This window comes from Pieris rapae, chromosome 18 (assembly GCF_905147795.1).
Source record: "Pieris rapae chromosome 18, ilPieRapa1.1, whole genome shotgun sequence".
Classification (NCBI taxonomy): domain Eukaryota; kingdom Metazoa; phylum Arthropoda; class Insecta; order Lepidoptera; family Pieridae; genus Pieris; species Pieris rapae.
Window position 1 is genome coordinate 8,503,744 of NC_059526.1, and position 24,509 is coordinate 8,528,252.

The 24,509-nt window shown below is 32.4% G+C and overlaps 1 protein-coding gene across 1 annotated transcript; it reads right to left on the minus strand.

Annotated features, from left to right (window-relative positions):
* Positions 1 to 19,033: 19,033 nt before the first annotated feature.
* On the minus strand, positions 19,034 to 24,191 carry LOC111000016 (chymotrypsin-like elastase family member 2A). The gene is made up of 7 exons (XM_022269326.2): positions 23,834 to 24,191; positions 22,863 to 23,036; positions 21,895 to 22,126; positions 20,799 to 20,908; positions 20,427 to 20,594; positions 19,607 to 19,763; positions 19,034 to 19,270 (listed from the first exon to the last, which is right to left on the minus strand). Exons 1-7 carry the CDS (start codon positions 24,155 to 24,157, stop codon positions 19,050 to 19,052), a joined length of 1,386 nt encoding a protein of 461 aa, XP_022125018.2. The 5' UTR covers positions 24,158 to 24,191; the 3' UTR covers positions 19,034 to 19,049.
* Between the last annotated feature and the right edge of the window lie 318 nt (positions 24,192 to 24,509).

The window sequence follows — 24,509 nt, forward strand, 5'->3', positions numbered from 1 at the left end:
AGATACTGAAACATCACTTGTAATATATAGCTTTATAAAATTATTCAAATTATTCTGATCGTAGAATCAATATTTTTTTAATAGGTTTTTGATACCCCAGCTGATGTTAGTGATATCATGATTTTAGGGCCGATAGACACTGTTTATGCTAGAAGGCTCGCAAGTACGTCATTGGTCAGAATTGGTACGTCCTTTCTTGTCGCCATGTGCTCCGCTCATTTCCATTTATTTATTTTTATTGTTTCTGTTACCTAGTTTTTTCTTAAAGATGTATTTAGTAATTTAATCACATTACTTTCTTCCAATACAATACCATTTTTTTTTTATTTTTGATGGTAATTCTGATATTTGAGATAAGGCATCGACTAAAGAGGAAAAATTACGCTTAACATTATAATTACAAGACTTTTGTAACGATTTTTGAACGTCGGCTTGTTTATTTCCGGCAATTTGAACACAAATGAAATTTTTGTTAGGTTCGGTGTTGTTTTTGAAAATGTTTTTAACATACTGCTATATTAATCACAAAAGGTGCTGTTCGTTGTACATAATTTGATTTTTTTACTATATCAAGTACAAACAAGACTTTCCTTGATACAATAAATGATCGTAGACTATGTATTAACTCTGTTTGATATTGTAGCAAAATTATTTGAAAAAGGATTTCTGAGATATCACCGGAAAATTAAAAGTTCCTCTTGTCTATTGTTCTAATTGAAGAACTCTAAAATTCTCAAAATATTTCAACAATAGCGGCTATATTTTTGTTGTCTCTCTCTTCCTAAGTTCTCTTTAAAAAAATGTTTTGTTTCTCATATTTTACATTTGCATAATCATCGCTTAATTTGCAGCTAAGTTATAGCTTTTTTATACACAGAGAGATGTTCTTTTTCTGAATAATCAGAAAACTGTTAATGTAGCCAAAATTTGACGCAGGATTTTCCAAAAGCCTTGTGTACTACAAGTTAGCCTTCATTTAAGTAGTGGTAAAGAAAAGAAGAATAACATAATGAATATCACGTATTTAATTACTTTTTGAACTATTAAATAGGCATAATTTTAAGAATTCCGTCTGCCAAAACCAATATAGGAGTTCAGGTACCTCTCATTCGAATACATCGTGAATATAACTAAAAACACCAGTTATCCTCTGGTGCTCTGCATGTTCCATAGTGGGCTTATAAATTGAAAAAAACACCGTTAATTGGCTATCAGATAAGGCTGTTTTGCATGTAATTTTACTGTAGATATTTTTAATTTTAATTTTTTTGAACATTTATGTCTACCATAATTGTAATATATTTCAGAAAGTTTGTAACATATACTCCAAATATAGCACTATGTAGGATGCCATGAACTTTTATAAATATATAAAACGTTGTCTTATTTATTTAAAGCATGCAAACAAATGAAAATTGATCAAATGCTTTTGTTTAAACCCAACTGCACTATAAATCAACTAAACTCTAGATAATGGGCAGTATTCCGTTCCGACTGCCGATAAGTTTACGTATCCCTTATTTTATTTTCCTGGAAGAGATACAAAAGAAATAAAATACATATAAATTGATGAGTGCTGCGAAGTTTGCGCGAATCTGCGTTTTACTGTTTCGATGTGGGTTGTGTTTTATGACAGTTTGTGTACTCCCACTTGCTAGCATTGGCTTGTGGTACAAACTATACGCGACTTTATAAAAATCTTTTAATAAAGAGTCGTTTTGCTCAACTATTTGCGATTATAGTGTCAGGAAGCTGATCATATAATTGATAGGTTCTGAGTGGTGGAAAGTGCTGCCTGCCTTTGTAGCAATACAGGTGAAGAGACGGTGTCACATGTTCTGACCGATTGTTCAATGTATGGAGACGACAGGTATAACACTGAACAAGCTGGCTATAAAACACAACAAAATAACAAGATATAAAAGTAACAGAGACGAACTTAGAAAAAATAATGTTCAACCATAAGTTTAGAGGATATTTCTGGAATTTGGTGTAAATGTTATGCAAAAAGTTGTTAAAAGGAAGGTAGTGTTCATCATTAATCATAGATCATGGTGGGTGATACCACTTACGGAGCTTCATATTACCAAGGGTTGCGTTGCCATTTAAAATAAATGAAAAAATAAAATTGGTCACTTTACACTTTCATGAAGATAGTGAAAGATCTATAATGTTCAGTAAGTCAAAGTATTCGTAACGCCGAAGAAAAAGAAAAGTAGAAAAATATATTACCAATACTCTTCTGTCTCTTGTCACCTGTCTTCATGGAAGAAACGACAAATAAAAGTGTAAGCATAAGAAGATATAGCAGTCGTAGTTATTTTTTAAAATTGCCTTAACACTCTGTTTGATAACATACTACTTACTACAACATATATTGAAAAATAAACGTACTTCATTAAAACAAAACAATGAGTTATGCTCGAGATGTGTTTTTAACGGCTATCCATTTTCATTTAGTTTTTATTAAATTTTAGTATTATTTCGGAAGCCAAGGTCGTTGTACCATATAAATAGTTAATTCGCTAGGTCTTATGAATTAGGCCAAAATCGTGCGACTGGCCTTCGGAAGGATCTGACCAATAAAAAGGGGTTTATGGGAAAAGTTCTCGAGTCTCATTGTCCACTTCGGCTGAGTGTCCAGATACATGTTTATTGAAAAAATATTATCGTCATAATACTAATATATTTCGTCTGCCTCATATGTCTAGTGGTTAGGATAGTTGTCCACAAGCCTAGGGTTCAAGGGTAATAAGACCGCAAAATATACGTATTTAAAAAAAAAGCTGTTACTGATATTAACATATCTTAAAATATAGTAATTATAATATATTATTAAAAGGAGTTCATTTAGGCAAGTTTTCGAAGATACCGGCAGCGTTCCCCCTTTGTTCTTTATTGCACATAAAATATGAATAATATATATGTAGATAATATATAGGTAAACAAATTTGCTTCGGGTCATATAGAAAATATTTCTAATAATATCAAGTCTTCTTTTACTATTAATTCAATATTGCTACAGTATTTTGCTTATTTGGCTTCAAGTTATTTCAATATGTCTGAAATAAAATGTGGTTAAAGAAGGGTGAATTAACTAATTACTGATTGGAAAATGATCGACCGGCAGTTTGAGGAAAGCGTGGGAAAAATCTTAGTAAAGAATATTTAAATTCGATTGAGAGAGACTGGGAAGGGCAAACGTAGTATGAAGCAAGTGGGAGAGAGTTATAGTGAGAAAGATTGAGAGAGAGAGAGTAAGGAAGATCGAGAAAAGATACACGCTATTGATTTATATATTCGTTTAGTAGTTACATTAATATGTAGTTCTAATGAACTTTATATGGCAATTCTGTTGCATAACGTCTTGAGCAGTAAACGCAGATGTGTATACAAATGGAGTATGGACATGGAGTGATTATATACTTGTACAAGATCATCTATTAGGGCTTTTACCTTAGTAATAATTAATTAACAAAGAAGTTTCACTTCTGACATGTGTACTTTGTACGCACGCACTTCTATGTAAAGATTTTCTTATTTTGTACTCTATAGATCCCAGATGCCTTACAAATCCATTTTCCTACGACGTTATCACATTTTCCAAAAACAACTTAATACCCGCTGACATTTATAAATCTTTGCAATAAATTAAGCAGGAGCAATACAAAATGTGATTGATAAATGACCTTTCCTGTTCCTTCATAACGCTAAATTATATTTTTCTTTCGTAACTTTATTTTTCATGACCAAATTAGGCTTGGGGATGTTTTAGGGATCGTTGTTTCAATTTCAAAACGCTTTATATAATCGCTTTATATAATAAACAACGCTATATATATATACATATATATATATATATGTATAATTATTTAATAATTATTTTATTTTAATTTAATAATATTAATATATATACCTAGTCTTGCCATAAATACTGAAACAAAGAAAAATATTTTTTTTTCTGTTGCAAATAACATTTATTACTTTTACAGTGTGTTAGTTTAATACATAAATAAACAACAATTTATAATATAAAAAGCTTATTCGAAGTGGTCTCCATTGGGTGCGATACAGTCCTTAAAACGTTGAGGCCAGTTATCGATAGAATCACGCACTCTTTCCATGGGAAAAATCTTCACTGCCAATCGTACGGATTGTCTTAGGGCCTCTAAATTATTATGCCGTTTAGAGCAAGCCATACTCTCTAAAACTGACCATAAATCATAATCTAGCGGATTAAGATCGGGACTAGACGACGGCAAGTCTTCAGCGCTGATGAAGTCCGAAACGTTCATTTTCAACCAAGACTGCGTAGACCGAGCTTTATGACCCGTTGCCGAGTCTTGTTGGAAGGACCATTCTTTGTTATTGAAAATGGTGTTATTAAATGGCTTCACTACCTTCTCAAGGATGGTATCTTGATACACTTGTGTCGAAGTTTTGATACCTTTTTCACAAAAGTATGACTCAGTCACTCCTTCATAGCTAATACCCCACTAAACCATCACTGAAGTCGGATAGTTCCCACGTTGCACACTGGCGACTTATTGGGAAGCTTCCTTAGAGCTTTGAGCACAAATACAGTCATTTTGTTTGTTAAAATGTTGCTCGATTGTAAAATAATTCTCATCCGTAAACAAATTTTTCTGTGACCACTCTTTGCGTACCGCTTCAGTAATTTTTTCGATTTATCACCCTATTCTTTTTTAAATTATCATTTAAGAAATGACCAGAACGTCTCTTATAGGCTACAAGTCCTAAGTCATCTTTTAAAAAACGCAACATGGTTCTAGGTGCTATCTTTGTCTCCCGAGATAAAATCTTTTGCTTTTGGACAGGATTTCTTCGAATTCTTTCCCTTACTGCTTTGACCACCTTTTTCTTAAGAAGACTACGTGGAAGGCCAGATATTTTTCTGTCACAAATAGAGGAGGTCTCATTGTACCTATTAATAGCTCAGTACTCAAATATTTTACAAATACCAAGCGTATGGAGAGTTTTAAAATGTGCATTTAGCTTTATACCTACTTTGGTAATGAAATCACAGCGATTCGGTTCTCTTCATCACCCCACTGCATTTTAATATAGCAAAATATTATACAAAGTATTGGCGCCAAAATGAGAAAACTTAATGGACAATCATATAAAAATAACAGATTCCAAATTAAAATGTAATATTTTGTTTATTTTTAATTGTATCAGTATTTATGGCCAGACTAAGTATATATATATATATATAATTTCAAGATCCGCCCATAGTAACATATTAACATATATAATGGTGTTTATTAATCTATTGTATACAATAAAGTCAACAATAATTACTATGGGCGGATCTTGAAATTACACCGAGCAAAAATATGCGACGGCGAACTCCCTCTTCTGTTCTTGATTGGATGATTGACCTTATGATTTTTTTTTTATTTCAGATTTTTTTCACATTTTCAGTCCAAAAAGCCCTTAAGTGGATCTGACGCTGCCAATTACAAAGGAGACAGCTTTATGATTAAGGCGGCAGATAACTTTAATAACTGCTGATTGACCTTTACACCTGATTGGTGTTGTGGTGGCGATGAGAGCTCTAACATCTGATCTATAGTGAAATAAATATTGTTGTTTTCTTGGTTATTTAGCAGCCAGCCGGCATTAAATAATTTTATTTGTACCAGTCTAATTATTAAGTACTTAATTAACAGATTTTTTTGGTCTAAAAAGAGGTTTTAGTACATATTTATTGTAAGCTCTAAATCTTTCTTAATAAATAAATTATGTCGATAATTTATATTTTCATTTGTTTTGAATAAATAATCTGTATAGGTCAGAAGTACTGTAGAAATGCGAGCCCCTGATTAAATTTATATGAGAAATATAGATTTTTCATCACGGGTACATCTTCAGTAGAAAACTCTTGTATAAAACTTGTTACATCAAATATGCAATGTATTTGTTCAATGCTATATTTTTTAATAATTTATCAAAAATATTATAAGATCTCTCCTAGCTTTTAAAAATTTACATAATACCTACTACTTTTGAAAAACATAATATATTATTCTATTAATTATTATTTGTGTGGAACATTATAATTAACAATAACGTTATCAAATATTAATTTGTTAACGTAATAATATAATTTAATAATTCGATGATGTTATGTAATGATCATATATGATAATAATAAAATAAACATCATCTCATGTATGTAAAATTAATTTTTTAGACAAATTTTCACGTCATTATATCTTGCAGAATGCATAGTTTATATTGTGCCACCATTACATTTTTTGTACCATATTCTTGTAAATAAATTATTATTATTATCTCTATACTATTAATATGCTATTTCAAACAAAACCAACAATATTTTTTTTCTTCAGTTAAAAATATTCAAATAATGTATACTGAACTTCAAACTTTGTAAATTTTCTATAAAACTCGAAATTTGAAAGTTCGTAATTATATTTCGTGTTTCTCGGAGTGTTTACTTGTTCGAAATAGCTCCTCGAAAACAATTTAGGAACTCTCAATTGGAAATTCTTAACATAGGATATGGACGTGCTCACCAAGTTGCGCTTCATTGATAAAGGTCGCAGTTCTGCTAAACTTAAGATCCGATAAATCCAAATCTTTATACCCAGGTAACACTGAAAATGTTAAGAAAATGAAAAATGGGTAAAGGCCTCCTCCATTTTATATTTGGTTATCTTCCGTTCTACGCCCTTGATTTGAGAACTGGCAGTAAATATAAAATTAAAAGCATTTAATGTATATTTCTTTATTTTTGACATTCATAAGTGTAGATACATTATGTTACCTATGTTAATAAATGATTTTTGAATTTCAAACGATATTTCAACTGAACGAGATTAACCTACTAACATCAACTAGTGAATAAATCTTCTTGATACACAGGAAAATAGAGCAATATACATGGTGTTTACGTTTATTACCTTTCCACGGCCCCATTAGCTAACAAAGTAAATGGGTATGGTCTAAGGATTTTAACCACTGCTTTAGATTCAACATCTCCTTCAATTGGAGGACTGTTGTGTAAGTGAATGAATTACTGAAACAAAAATGTATAATTTTAAATGCAAACAACCACCCAACAAATTAGAATCGTCTCTTTAAATACATCTTAGCTTATTATTATAGTAATCGACTAGATAATAGTAAAAAAACCCAGATTACTTGATCGATTAGAATAAGTTTCTGCTTTTAGGCTTAAAGCTTGAAGATTGAATCTGAAATGGATTCAGCTTCGGCAGCTAAGTTGTCAGCTACAAAATACCATCCGTATCACTTCGACATTCATCAAACCACAACCGAGCGTTTCTTATTGCTACGCACCACCACTATGAGGAACCAGCTGCCTACTGAAGTAATTCCGAACCAATTCGATTTAGGATCTATAAAGAAAAGAGCGTAACAATTTTTAAAAGCTGGCAACGCACTTGCCTTCTGTTCATGGGCGGCGGTATCACTTGACACCTGGTACATAATAATCTCTTTAGTCTATTCATCACAAATGTGTTGGTTACACGTGGAGTCACTTGATGGAACGAATTTCTGCAACGACCGAACGACACTTTAAACTACTGCCCGATTGGTTAATACAAAGCTAACAAATTAGAGTACCGGGTATCTGAATAAAAATTTAGTTATCCACAGCTGGTTTTTTATATCTCTGAAAATGCTTAGAACTGGCCAGTTAGAGACATTGCTAATGAAATATTTTTTTTAATTTCAATTTTAGAACTCTTTGGTAACCTAAAGTATGTATAATGTTCATATATTCCATTCATTTGTCATGTGTTTTTGTGAATTCGACAAAATTCGAGGTATTCGCTTTACGAGCACTGAAGATGTAGTGAAAGCGTACGAATGATATAGAAGAGACCCATAAAGAAGAATAGGCATTGCTTTTCTCAGTGGTTCCATCGAATGCGACGTTGCGTAGATAAGAATGGATATTACTTGACAAATAAAAGTATTGGAAACTTTCTACATTAAGTCGATTTTCATTTTCTAAACATTTTCAGTGTTACCTAGGTATCAGGATGCGCCTTTTTTATTAGAATAATGTTTTTTTTGTTAAGGTTAAATAATGTATACAAAGTATTATAAAAACTATTGTAAAACTTTTTGGAAGGGGCAATTAGTATTTTTTTATCTTGATATTTGACTTAGATAGCTTTGAGTGGACTTTAACCCTTAACCCGGTTTCCACGTAAACGTTTAGGCAGCTTGTTTGATAATAAAAGATAGTCGAGAAACATTAGCTTATTATTAATTTTGATAAAGATATTACATTTATAGTGCCTCAAGGGAAATGATAAGGAAGAGGGGCAGAGGTATATTTATTAGTTTCTTCGGTTTATCGAGTCTTTGATTCAAGTTTACTGTACGACTCATACAGGACAATTTGACTATTTAATATCCAATGACGTCTGACACAAATACAAATTATTATATCTATTTATTTATTGAAATTTAATGAAATAATGTATTACAATTTTTTTCGTTGGTCGTCTTTGACTTCGGTGCTTGTAAGATTAGGAAAACCTGATAAACTATTTGAAATTACAATTTGTCCATAACTAAACAAAAATGTTCAGTTACTAGTACTTTTTAAAGAAAGAAAAATAAATTTTCTTTTTTATTCTAAACAAAAATCTTAAGTCAGTGACTAAGTATGGGTCTCATGAAACGGTTACTAAGGAGCGTCTGAAACGAATCTGTTTCATTGAAACTATAAATTTAACTCAGGACTAAATAGACTAGATTCTTTAACTTCGTATAAGGGCGGGTATTCATTTGTTTAAGTCTTGTTTTAACTTAACTAGAGCTATCATTTTAACTTACGTTCAAGTATATATATAAGTAATCTTATGTAAAAGTAAGTAAAAAGTATCTCCAGAGGCTTTAACAACTTGTCAATTTCAAGCTCATCAGGGTTATTGAGGAGTATGTGTGAAAATAGAAATATATAAGTAATGAAAAATCAACTGAAGCTTATTCATACAGCAAGTAAATATCGATTTATATGATATAAACTTTAATAAATAAATAGAACATCTTGTGTCAAATTTGTATTAACATATTTTTTTGATAATCAAATTTTTAACAAAGATAATACGATACACAAGATAATAATAATACATACGATGCTTCCTCTGAGCCTCGTCTCGTTTATGAATTCCGGTAACATTTACATAAATTTAATATATACATTTAGCTTCCTCAGAAATGACACCACCAATTGGTGGAAACTAGACATCCGGTTATTTGTAAGATCGCATTCATTATGTACGGAGTTTTTATATAAATCTATTCCAAATGTAAACGCGCCTTTATTCTTACGCATCGCTTCACTGCCTTTAGTAGGAATGGCATTTTATTGCGCTCTAAATTGGTATACAACACACAAATAGTACAGTTTATTTTTTATTTGATTTTTGTAAAGATGCTCTACGGATGTAAGACTGTTATCGGGTAAATAGTTACAATGGGAACATTGTGGCTTAGATACAATCGCGAATGACAATTTCTGACAGGTTTAACACATACAATATTAGTTAATAGCGGATCGACCGCTTAAATCCGCGGCATGGAGGTGATTAAACGCGCCGTCAAGTTCATACATTTTTCTTAGAAAATCCTATTTATTGGCCTTTTTTCGGAACTTCATGAAACGGAATTTCATTGTTTTACAATGTAATTAAAATTAATTTTTTTAGGCATTCTAGTTGATGAATAAAAACATATGTCAATACGTTTATAAAGGGGATTTAAAAAAATGTGTATTTGTCGAAGTGATAACTTAAACTAATCTAAGTTGAACCATTAATCATAATTTTTTAAATCACTTTCAAAAACGGTGACAAAATAGGTACGGCTAGCGTAACGCGTTACGTAACGAAGCGGTTCACCCTTATAAGAAGTTATCACTTCAAAACATTGTCACTTAAATTACAGATTCAAGTAATAAAAGTGGCTAGATAAAGTTAGACATAATTAGATTACCTAGGCAGCTGTAGCCTCAATGGGTGATTGGAATACAAGTGCTATATAAGTAAGGAAGCGATTTTATATTCTTGTATAAAAACGTATTGGTTAGACATTTTTTTATTTTATCAATGACAACTACACGAACATTGCAATCTAGCCTTACTTAAGATTTTTAAAATTTAAAAAATTACCTTAATGGCTAAAAACTATATTTATACTTATATACAAACTTTACTTCCCAACGTCCGACTCATTACATAATATATTATGGTAAAGTCACATATAGACTACAAAATTGAACTATTGATGCAAAATAAATTATCGTAGACACTATTCTATTATATAATTAAATCATATAAATCTATCCTTATTATAAAAAATATGATTATCTATCAAGGGGCACAAATATTTGAAAAATTGCAACGGGAGCAATTAATGTTTAATTTTGTATTTATCACTTTTAATTATTATTATTACTTCTATTTAGGTTAAGAATATCATATATTTCTGTGTTGGAAAAAATGTCTATAAACTTGAGTTTATAAGTTTTCCAAAAAGTTAAAACCATTTATTCAAAAGAGGTTGTCATTTTAAATTGGCTGTATCATTCGCCGAAACACATAAAACATAATAAAGAAATAAATATCTAGATCTCAAATGTATTAAACTGTTTATTTCTATAAATAAAATAAAATGAGACGTTCTATACAAATAAAAAATCTCTCTCCGCACTAACTGAACACTATACCGCGCTCATTCAGTCTTGAGCCGTGAAATATTTAAATTGTATTGTAATGCAACTCTGAATGGGTAATGCAATTTTATGTATTCCCAATAGAAACTAGTTTTGACTCAGTTTTGGTTAAACGATGTATTTTCAAGTTTCAATGTGTATGAGAACGAAATAATCCCAATTAATAAGAATAAAACGTTCGTTGTTCCACAGGCGTTATTTAAGGTAAGGGTTACGTTATTCAAGGGTATCCTTCAAGAAAAGAGCGTTTCAATTCATAAAATACCGGCAATGCGTTAGCGAGCCCTCTGGCAATGTAAGTGTCTATGGGTATCACTTAACTCTTAAGGTGAGTCTCTTGTACTTTTACAAAAAATAAAACCAAAAAAATCTTTATAATCTACACATATAGTGAAAATTAATATTAGTTTTTATTAGCGTATAAACGTACTAATATAATATTGGATTGTAGCGCCCAGTGGCACCGTGTGCTGGTGTCCTCACGATGATTTATTTCACAAGGAAATTTTAATTGTATTAAACGAAACATCCCTTGGCGCAAAGGGAATTAAATGATTTGTTTACGTTAGTGCTTCTTACTAGAAGTAATTATTCAAAGTTAAAAGTTCTAACAGGGACATATACATATAATTTAACAACAAACAATAACTAAACTTAACAAATAATTATGAAATTATATTATTGACCCTTTAGGCAAGGTTTCGAAGATACTGCCAGCGTTCCCCCTTTGTATGAAAGACAATGTACTACACTAAGAAATACACATAGGCAATTTAATAATTTATACTTTTTTCAAAATCAAACGTTATGTTAACTCAATCTTAGTTAATGACTTAAACTTAGACTAATGACCAAAACACTTAACAGCTTATACTTCGTTTGTGAATAGGACACAGTTTTAGTGCCGGCCTATTTTTCCACTCTGACCTGGATACACAGGCTTTACAAATTGAAGTGCAATGCAAACTTAAGTTAACAAGGATTTTCATTGTAGGTCACCTTTTATGAAGAATTGGAGATTGCCTATGGCGCTTTAGATTTAGGTTACTTTAAGAGTCCTTATAAATGAAAAATAAATACTACTATTGTACGTATGCAGTATTGGCCTAGTAGCTCCTGCATACGACTCTCATCCTTGATGTCGTAGGTTCATTCTCCGGCTGAGAAACAATGGACTTTTTCGGTGCACTTTAAAATACGCTCAAACGGTGAAGGAAAACGTTGAGGAAACCTTGCTTTGACCCAAAGACGGCGTCGATGGCGTGTGTCAGGCTCAGGATTATCATCTACTTGCCTATTAGATCAGCAAATGATCATGAAACTGATTCAGAAATCTAAAGCCCTAAAAAGGTTTGAGCGCACTCAATTATTTATTTTATATTTTTGTTAGTAATTCATTGTCATAATAATTAATGATAAAATAAATGTATCATTTAGATTTTTTACCAGGAGACCTAAGAAGATATCAGGGCTACGGATTGAAAGAACGTAATTGAAATGGGAACAAATTAATCAGTATTAACAATATCGTCATTAAATAATTAAGAGCTAAACGGTATTAAAGCTTCCAGGCTAAACCGAAAAGAAGCAACGCGCTCCATGTACCTACATACTAACGATAAAGGCGGTATATTAACGATGGGATAGTCATCCAAGTAATAACTAGATCGAAGGAACCGGTCTGGAAAAATACTTTCTGTGTCAAGTTTCTTCATAAACTAACTATAGGCGTGGAGACGCGGCGGCAACTGCTGCATAGCATGGGCAGCGGATACGGCTCTGCTGTTACCACATCCCGCCTAAGACTGCTGGTGGCATGGTGTTTTTTTGGTATCGCAAATCACACATAACTCTCCAACACTAAGCAGTTGTGCTTTGTAGCGAAAAAAAAAGGAGGTATAATGAAGAGTAATTTGGATAGATGGACTTGTGAATGTATTGCTAGGTATACAATATTATAATGTAATCAATGTATTCAATCTATTTTATTTCGTAAGAAATACAATAATTCCACTTTCTGCTTTGCCAAGATAAGGGAACTAATGGCAGCTAGAATGTGTGGATGTCGTATTTTTATACCAGGGCTTTATCAGCCCTTATTAGTGAAGAAGTCATACTGTGTTCAAAATATCGGATAAATTTCCTCAGTCGGTGTTAAATCACAATGAATTCATCTTAATATATATAAATCTCGTGTCACAATGTTTGTCCTCAATGGACTCCTGAACCACTTAACCGATTATAATAAAATTCGCACACCATGTGCAGTTCGATCCAACTTGAGAGATAGGATAGTTTCTCAAATTATAGTCGCAATTTTAATTTATTGCTAATTATTTGTTTATTATTTGATACAATTCTAACAGATGGCACTGTGTTAAAAGTACCAACGTTTCACATAAGCTATTTCACATCAGTTTCCCTTAAATAGCTTACTACTATGTAACAAAATAAAAATCATAGCCACAGCAACGCTTGGCAGAGTCTGCTAGTAGTAAAGTACAAATAAATACTTTTAACGTGAGTTATTTAAAATGAAAATAAAAATATCTTCAAATGTTCACAAGTTTTTTTTGTCTGATTCTGCGAAACTAAATCATTTTAATTTTTTTTAACATGTGTTTCACTGACACATCAGTAATTTTCGTCTTACCCAATTTACTAATAAGGATATTAACATAAGAAAGTGTAATAGACACTGTGAGTTATTGGATACTTTATTTTTAAGGTGTATACACTCTGTGCTTGAGTTTTTTTTCACTTGATGTTACAGTCAACTAATACTGTGTTTACCCTATTAAGTGGTACTTAATAGCAGCTCATACTTAGTTCTTTGTAATCAAAGAAAACTATTCACAGTGATTCAGTAGTCGAAAATCCATCAGATAATTGTAAGGATAAAAAACACATTTTTTTTATAGAACAGGGGGCAAACGGGCAGGAGGCTCACCTGATGTTAAGTGATACCGCTGCCCATGGACACTTAATGCCAGAGGTGAGTGCGTTGTCAGCCCTTTAAGAATTGATACGCTCTTTTATTGAAGGATATATATACCATATCCAAGTTTGGCACATTCTTGACGATGTCCCGTTATCTCGAAAGGCAGACATCTAATTCCGTCAGTTATTTTTCGGGACAATTCACTCACTGTCATTGATGAATCAAATTGACCCAATTTATTTATTATTCGCAATTTTCAGACACTTTTTTGTTTTGTGTATTAAATGAGATTTCTTTTAATATTTAAATTATAAATAAACTTGTTTGAATGTAGAAACATGCTAGCTACATATTGTATTTATTTTAATATTAAACAAATATATATATAATGAGCCGTGTTGGCCTAGTGGTGTGCAACTTTCATCCGTGATGTCGTAGGCTCAATTCCCGGCTGACCACCGTGTGCAGATATAGAAATCTGAGGCGCAGACCAAAAAAGATTGTAGCGGTTTTATTTAATCTTTATAAAATATAAACGTACTAAAAGTCTACGATATTCTAGATTTTTAGATAATGTACGCTAAACGCCGGTGTTTTACTATTTATTTATATTTCCTCCCTAATTAAGTTAATTGCTATGAAAGGAACAGATGAAGTGTGCCAACGTCTGGCTATACTTTCGGGGTGTAACTCCGACGCACGATCGTTTTATTCAGAAAGACTAAAGTTTATAGTTACTATATTATTATAAACTTTCCTATATGTTATGTGATGAGTTTGAGTTTGATGTCACGAAACTGACTTTGTTTTTGTGTGACATATTATTTTAAAATGACTACTTGTGTGCAACATTATAAAAAATAATAATTTGATAACATAATAATGTATTCTAATAATGTGATATTTTAACGCTTCAAGTAATATAGTAAATGACTATAATGATATGACTATCTATGTACCTTCTGTAAAAAATTCCTTTTAAGACAAATTTGCACGACGTGTATATGTCAACTTTAGACTGTTCCACCATTACATTTTTATGCCATATTCTTGATAAATTATTAAATGTGTTTAATCGCATTCCCTCTCATTTTTTAAAATTCCTACCGGTGTTATGGTCAATTCTACGCCCTAGATTTGACTAAATATAATTTAACGTTTAATTAATGGGTATTTATTAGATTAAATAGGCTAGATTACAGTAGAATTAAAGTTGGATCAGAATTGAATTAATGTATTAATTTACTTATTCAGTACTTTAATTGCAGTAAGATTAATGTTGGTCCATTATGAATTTAAAAAGTTGATACTGTCAAAAACAGATTTCTCGGGATTACGCCAAGAGTACCATAACAACACTATTTAAAAACTCTGCTAACAAACTGTCAAAAATTGATTCCTCGGGATTCGCCAAGAATACCAGAACAATACTATTTAAAAACTCTGCTAACACGATTCAAAGAATCTCTAAAAAGGATTTAGCCCGTTGTTCGATACCGTTGAAAAGCTACGAAAATGCAATCGAATTAAGCTGGAGAAACGATAGTGCATTGAAAATTGTGCTGAGTGTGTGCCTTATTGTCAATCTAGTCCGAGTAGGTACCAGGCGCAGATGTTCAGAACTAGACATGACAGTTCAATAATATATATGTTATTGTAAAAGCTCGAACTACGGTTAATCTTAAGATTTAAGTGTAAGTATTAGGATTTACCGACATGAGTTGGTAAATGTAAGTATTTCTGAAAATACGACGATTTTTTTGAGATTTTACCGTTTGAATTCAGTACATGCTAGGTTTTACCACTGTCAGCTGGTAGATGTTGGTTTTAGGAGTAAAACAATGAGTAATTCTTAATTATTTACTTTAATGAACTATTAGACAACCTGTTTTGTCATTTGCATAGTAATATTATGTACTTGCATTGTGTTTATTAGCGCTTTATTAAAAACAACATTCTTTGTTTTCTGGCGTGTATATAAATAGATTTGTAGGTATTCGGGCACGGGAACAGGCGACATATAGGGCCATGTGAAAAACATCGATTTTCAAGATTAATGCCACAAACAATTACTTTTATAATTTATATATATTTATCAATATAGTTAATCCGATCGATGCATTTGTTTTAAACAATATTCATTTTTCTTACATGCTCTTTGACGATATTTGCTGTACCCATTCTGTCAATGTTATGTCAAACGTCATAAGGTTACATACAAGTCTGTAAAAGCCCTATGCTCTGAAAAAACAAAATTGCAATATTCGGGATTACATAATATGGTGGTGAAGTATTCGTAAATTTTCTAATTTTTAGCGCAATTATCATCATTTTTTATTTCATAAGAACCTACTCCTGACGAGATACCTGGGGATCCTTAGAGAAGAGCGAAGAAGAAGCGGAAGGGTTCTTGCAAAGTAATTAGGAAATAGATATATAACTTATTACAGATAAAAAATGGTAAGAAAATTGTGTAATTTATTTAAGAAAATATAATTAAAGGATTAAGTTTTCTTTGTCTTTATGCAAAAAAGGCTTTTTAATATTATTCATACAAATTAATTGGTGGATCCAGTACATTTAGTTCTAGTTTTTCTATACAAAGAACTAGTAATTCCTATTCACAAGTGTCTATCCTTATCTAGTGCTTCTGAAATTCGCTTTAACAGTGATTTTTTTCTAGTTTCGCTTCCGTATAAACTTTAAGCCAATCTTAAAAAGTATATATTATTTCTCAATCAGTGTGAAATATACGTACACCGTCATCATTATCAAAAATTAAAAAAAAATCTTTGTATTTTTTTAATATGTGCTTGATTTAATCACAGACAGTTGATAATGAAAGGCGAGATGACCACAGATGTAAAATGATGTTAAGCAGCAAAGTGCTTTATATCGTGGTAGAGTATTTAGACCGTAAGTTTTGACAACTATTAAAATAACTGTTATTATTATTATGACAAATAATATAATATTTGCATACCATATAAAATTGCTTTTTATATCAATCATGTATCACTTTCTTTGCAAACAAACGATTTATTATTATTATTAGGGTAAACGACTTTATAAGTCACCCGTCTAACACTACTTTGATGTATGCAATAATAAAGTTTGAATTGTTTGCCGAAAACATTTTACGTTTACCAACTCGCGAGGACCAATACAATAACGTCTATATTACAAATGTAAATATCATGGCATTCGCATCATTGCTATAAATAGGCCTAAAACCGATATAAATTGTATTTATAGTCGAAAATGGTAGACAATGCCTCGAAACCCCTACCTATTTCATTTACGCTTCAGCTCTTTTTATGTTCATTTAATAATGTAAACCAAAGGAGTTTGTAGAGATGCAACTGAAACGACTCTACATAAATAATGGAGGGTCTTGTCCTGATTTTGAAATCCCCGAGGTTAGGTTTCTTTACGTTTCAAACGTAGAAACAGGTACGTACGCACTGGTGAATATAAAAATAAACATGTTGGAGAAATATCGTAATTTCATCGATATTTAATTATTCCTAATAATCTCATTTAATTTAGATTGGAAACACTACAAATAATAATAAAAATTAAATAAAAAGCCTCTTTATTTCTTACAAAAGATCAAAGTCAACTTAATACTATTTATTACATAAGGGATAATATAAAGTACTTAATGAAAGTTTGTTCGATATATGGAAATTTCGTGATATTGAAACATTTGTGATTTTTGTATTATCACTTGAGTAAGTAAATATTTAGATTTAGGTACCTTTTGGCAAAACATAAAAATACGTAGCATTTTTTTTTCACCCTCAAATGGATCAAATTTATCCCTTTTTCGGTGGAGAACTTTTTTTAGTAGCAACACTTTTAAAATGTCAGAATTCTACGGAATGAAAAATCCGAGTATAGTCTGTGGAAACAACTACCAAAACCTTCAAGGACCAACCAATTAAAATGCAGACAAAGTGGCGAGTTTTCTGGCAAGATCTATCTGAGTATTAAGGAATAGAACCGATATTTTTCCTTTTAACTCGGCTATTGCCACGCATTACTACCACAATTATACATAAGACTCGTCTTGCCATACTTTCATCGTCTTAACTTTAATGCTCGGTTTTAATGCCTAATGTCTATAGTCTGTGACTAACATTTAATGTATTTGTTGCTGAGTGATAAAGGATTTAATGAACTCATTAACTCATTTATCGGCACCTTAATACATACGGTTATTAGAAAAAAATTTAATATTACTTTATTAAATATATGATTATTATTGAATAACTCCGGTCTTTATCATTTTTAGTACGATGTAAATTACTCATTAGTTGCACTAAAATTTATATATATATATATGTATTTATTTCACTCTGTCAATCGATGATGCAGTGAGCCTATGAAATTAAAGAACGCCATGTGATACTGTTTCCCATCAACTTGTAACTTGTAGATCTTTCCTCTCTATTGATTTAAAGGCGTGTGATCCTCTATTTTATTTGTCACAACTGAATTTTGGAATACTGTTTTATATTATAATAAACAATGGGATTACAGTACGGCAAGGTTTTCTCACGATGTTTTCATTCACCGTATGAGAGATTGTAAATGCGCAGATGGACAGAAAGTCCATAGGTGCACAGCCGGGGATCGAACCTACAACCTCAAAAATGAAGATCGCACACTGAAGCCATAAATATATACAATCCCCACAGTGCCCAAACACCCTCCAATAACCCTGTGTTCCGTATACACTGATCATGTCAAATGCTTCGGTTTTGATTCGTATCGCAAAATTGTACGACGCTTTAAAATTGTTGTTCTTTGTTTGATACAGTTTATAGCGAATGTTGTTTTATCTTACCTGAGCTGAGTGGTTTCATACATTGTTTTCAAATAATGGCACTGTTAGAATTTTATATATAGAATTTTATTTTGATACAAATTCACATATCCATGAAGTTTGTAACAAAGAGGTTTCATTATTATTTTTGCTAGACGCGCAAATTTCCATTTCTTTCGCACAAATATGTTGTTTGTTGTAAAAACAAAATAAATCGTTATTGTGTCCAAACGGCTTAACAGATTTTATTCAAATTTTGATAATCCTTTAAGAGTTGAGCTCTTGTATAAAACATATTATACATGTTTATTTACCAAACAATCATTTATTTATTTATGTAATATTATTATTATCATTATTATTAATGTACACTTTACAACTTAATCATTAAAGTCATATTTAATATTTAGTCACATTACATACATATACCTGATACATATCTATAAAATAAAAAGTAATAATATACACATTGGATATATCAAACACAAAAAAACAATGAGTTCTTCAATATTTTAATTGACATACTTTTCAATCCAATTTGTAAATTTAGCTACATCAGTGAATACAGTGTACTGATGGGGATCACATATCGCTGCGTCACTTCGCCTCGCAGTAAGTGATACAATGCCTCGAACATACCAGGATCCGGTGGCGTTGGGTGAATTATCCTTAGGGGTGTCTGGCACAAAAACGTGGTACCCGCCACCACTGTCGCCATTACAGGCGGATATTCCTTAAATTATAAAATAAAGCGTCAATAATTTATTTTAATATAGTTTTTAAAAACAGCCTAATATGCATAATAATGTCGCGACCTTTTTGATCTGTGCCTCAGATTTCTGTGTCTGTTTTGTGATAATTTATTTTTCTTAATAGTTTTTAAGTCTAAGGCAGTCAGTTTCTGAACGATGTTATTTTCCATCTTTTCTTTTTTTAGAACAGGGGGCAAATCTACGAGCGAGTGTTAAATATTCACATATTAAATCCTGTAGTGCACAGCCGGGGAATGAATTTACGGCCTAGGAGTCGTATATAGAACTACTAAACCAACACTATAATATACACATACCGTCCGCATTTCCTGCGCAAAATTTGCTATCTGTCAGCACAGTTGCATACAATAGGGGATTCTTCTTTATACAAGTTCCTTCTGACACTATCATTAAGGTTGCTTTATTTAATTTTGGGGATAAATTGTCTGTTACGTCAAATCCCCAGCCAACGACCTGAAATTTTACAATTTACGACGAACTTCAATCAAACGTCTTAATTCCTGATTAGTTAATGATGGATTTCACCAGGGCATCACAGGCAAACGGGCTTTAAGTAAAGGTTTGTTTTGTTTGGACGCAAGGAGTTACACATTACATTAAATTAATATTTAGGTAACCATATATAACCTATACGTATATATGTACGTCACAAACAGTGATTATCAAATAATTTAAATTAGATCATTTTCTATAGAACAGGAGGCAAACGGGCAGGATGCTTAGCTGATGATAAGTGATACCGCTGCCCATAGACACTTACATTGTCAGAACGCTCACAACTGCGTTGCTAGAATTGAAACACCCTAAATCGAATTGATTGGGACATGATTTAGTGGGCATTTGGTTTCAGTACCTGGTGGCATCAGCCACATAGTGGTGGTGCTCAAAAACTCAAAAACGTCAGAACAATTGACGGAAGTCGAGGTGATACGGATGGTATATTGTATTCTGCGTTGACGTCCGATGATGAAACTTAGCTTCCTATTTATTTGTTACTAAGCTCTCTGAATGATGATGATGCTCTGATGAAGCCTGAAATAGCTCTTAACGAAGAAGTTATTAAAAGCAAGTAAAAATAAATGTTAATAAGAAATAAGCATGGGCGTCGTTACTTACAGTTCCATTAATTTGGTTTGTTGGCAGATAATCAAAAGCCGCCTTATACCATAGACAAGCTGGTTGTATGTAATCGGTATAAGTCACTTCCGTTTTCAATTTCAAAAGTGAAATGTCATTATGCAAGTATGGAAGTTGGAAGTCCTCGTGAACTATTATTGAATGTACCTAAATGAAATAAATAAAGTCAAATTAAACCGCGCCATTAGGAACACAAAAAATCTCAATTAATTTTGAAAGATTGAAGTTGGTGCTTGGTAGATAATACCGGTGACTTTGAATTTAATCGCTCAACGAATAAGTATCGCGAGAGGAAATGTTGCCTGCGCTAGAAGTAAACTGCCACAGGGACCAATCTTTTTAAATGTCTACCTCCCTTTCTTCAGATCCTACATCACCTCCAATAAGGTTGTATTTGCCTAGTACAACACTCAGTAGTTCTGGCAGTAACGCCACACCACGAACAGTTGTGCAATGTGCAGCTAAAAATAAAAAAAAAAACTCAAATGCTCACTATTGTTATATCTAGACAAAATATTTTTTAATTTCGATTACAAAATACAGTCAGCCAATGCCTTTTTTCTTCTCGCAAACGTGCTGCCGGCCTTTTAAGAATTGATACGTTCTATTCTTGAAGGACCCTAAGTTGGAAAGGTTCTATTGAAGGATGATTGTCTTGAAGAAATGAGATTACTAACTCTTAAAATCCCGGCATCGCACTTGCAAGTCTTCTTGTAATCTGAGTGTCCATGGGCGGTATTATTATATAAAAAATGCTATTATTCTGACTAAGCATGCAACATGTATAATAATGACTTAATATAAATTAAATACAATAATAAAAAGTAATAATAATTACATTAACGAAGATTATTACTTTTCATTGTTGTAAACAGTGCCCTGTGTCTGTATTGTTTATTGAACCTCAGAATCATGCCAAGATAAAATGAGGCTTCTGAAGATTCGTAAACCAATTCGGTTGGCGAACTAAACATGTGTTTTGTTTGTATCGGAATAGTTTGCCTGTGTAAGATTCCATGTTTACAATGCATAGACACTAAACTTTAATGTGTTTCTTTCTTTAACGAGGTATGGTATGTTTTTGATATCCACTATAGGAATGGGGATGTAATAATAAAAATAATAATGCAGTGGTACTAGGGTTATGTACTCAGGGTTAAGCTCAGATTGAAGCCGTTTCTTTGATTATTTTTATTTTAGAGACAAATAGGTATTCAACCTCCTATCTGACACAAGAAATTGTGACATGCTGTTTTCCTCACGATTTTCCTTCTCCATTTTCCTGTTTTCCTTCACGAGCAAGTGTTAGATCCGCACATAGACAGGCCATTGGTGCAAAGCTTGGGTTTCAGTCTACGGCGTCAGGGATGAGATTTTGAATGCTTCTAGACCAACTCTGGTGTACATGTAATTTTGTAAATTATTTTAATAGATAAGTCATACGCACCGGTGAGTACGAAATTCTTGGAGATCAAACTACCTCCACATATATATTTTATATTATTTTTATCCAACCTATATATAGCGGTATGCCATGGCCAATCACCAGGCTGTGTGACATCACCATTCACTATAAGTTGTGTGTATGTTATTTTAGATTTCCCGCACGATGGGCTGTTTCGTTGGGGTTGAATTTCTGCGTGGTTTTTGTATCCTTGAATGAATGAGTCTAGATAACCCTATAAACTCAACTAAATTAAACATATGTACAAATTATAATTTGAGGGAAAGAGACGGAATAGATCAATGAATGTATTTAGACTGACCCAAGCGTAACATCGCTAGACCCAAATTCGTCAAAGCCTGGGCGGATTGTAAATTTGTGAGGTATGGGCTATTACGGGGAAGTCCCCCGTTTGATTCTAAGGCATTCCAACACTATGATTGGATTGTTTTTAATCTCAGATATTTTTTTTAATTTAGGGGGCGGTGAGCCCTTTTCATCCATGGGGCCCTGGGTTACAGCCCAAAAAGACTCACTTATTTGACTTTAAATAAAACTTATCTAGGAAATAGAAACATGAATAAGATATTAATCAGTTCGACAGTCCAATCAAAATTAATAAGCTTACATACGAAGGCTTCACCTTCACTTGAATCTCGAGGCAATTAAAAAAGACTAGTGAGAAGAATTAAAAGGCAAAGTGAAAAGCAAGTTTCTATTAAAAGCTAGACAGTGGTCAGTATAGAGCACTATGCTCTTCTGTTCTATATTTCTTCCTCTTAACATTTTGATGATTTGCTATTTTATAAGAGTACCGAGAGTTTTTTACGCCGGCTTCTTCTCTCGGCCTACAGCAGAGTACAGATTTCAACGGCTGATAGCGTGGTGGGATGCGGACCAGGCGTTCTGACTGTTGCCTCGGGCGATTTCTGGTGGGGTTTTAGTAAAAGTAATATAAAAACTAAACATACCACTTTTGCGTGCTGGCAATATTCCTCGCGATTAATGTTCAAATAGGTGATATATGGTACCACGGGAGTGTTTCTGGGACCTCTCACAACGAGCACAACGCCTTTTGCGTCTTTGAAGAACTTTACAACAATGAAATCCTTTTCAGTGGACACTCTCGCAGGTGTGTTACCGGACTGAAAATCGAGTTTCGAAGTTTTAAAATTAGAACGGAAATTTAAATCTACTTTAAACGAAAGTTCTTAATTTCTATTGAACTTAAGCGATTTAAGAAAGTTTTCACCTCGGTCTTATTTAATTTCCTCACTGTAATTTTCTATAACATGCTCATAAATACTTTTGTATTGAATTTGTGCGCAGGCGTCATAAATGTGCAAACAAACGAAGCGATAAAATTTTGGTTGATTCCATAAATATTTAAGTTAAATATTTTGCAAAATGTTTAATTTCTCGTTTTATTACCCTTAATAATAATATATATATATATATATATATGATATAATCTTTTTAGGTATAGGTATCAGATTTATGCATTTGTTTCATGATTATTTGTCGATCGAAGTCAGAAGCCTACTGCCGACGACCTGAGACAGGTCGTCGACTTTTGGGGTCTAAGCCGGTTTCCTCACCATGTTTTCTTTCAAGCGAATGCTAAATGCGCACAGTCAACAAAGCCATCGGTACAGCCGTGGATCGAACCTACGACCTCAGAGATGAGAGTCGTACACTGAAGCCACTAATTGATAGCTAGGCGGTGCAGTAAGCACAATATTTTTTTATTCTAAGCTTTCTTATAATAGAAAAAAATCTCAGTGAAGATCTTTTACTAATTATTATCTGACAGTCGTGAAACGCAAAAATACTATTTATTATACCAATAAGTTAACAAATAGCTTATTTGGAACTTATCCGGACATTGTGAAACAGGCCCTTAATTTATGAAATTTCAAGTATAAAGGAAATAGTCAATTACCAAAGTGACAGCAGCGGGTGAATCGAATTTAATTTCTATGCGTGTAGTCACTGGAAAAGTTTGTGTGATTTTTAATATATATTCGTTCTCGTCCTCTGGAGGCTTTCCGGGCTCATACTGAATTAATACATCCCGTGTCTCGTTACAAGGGTAGACAGCGACCAGCGGATTTCCAAGTAACGTCCATGTTTTTTGCGCATGCACATATAACAGGCGCAATAACAGTATTGAGAGGATTTTTAACATTCTATAACCTGTATTAATCACACGGCCTAAAAGTCTCTGAGGCTGTTTACCTACACAAACACTTTTCACTTCTCGCATTAGATAACTACCATTACACACGAGCGTCCGCGCAACTTTGAAACCTGTTTACATAAAAACCCATCTTAATACGTCAGGTTACCGGCAATATCGTGTTTGTGACTTTTAGGTACTTTTACAAAATTAGCCAGAGAGAAAATAAAAATGTTTTGTAAAAAAAACGAGACCACAGGACTGAAGTGAAACTTATTTCACTCCATCTATATGTATGTATATACATATATTAATTTTCGACTAATATTAAAATTTATTTTATGTTTTTATTGGTAAATTAATGTTTTTGTATAGACCTTTTATTTTTATTCATGATAAAAAAAACAAGAGTGTGTTAGAGTTAGTTATTCAGATATAC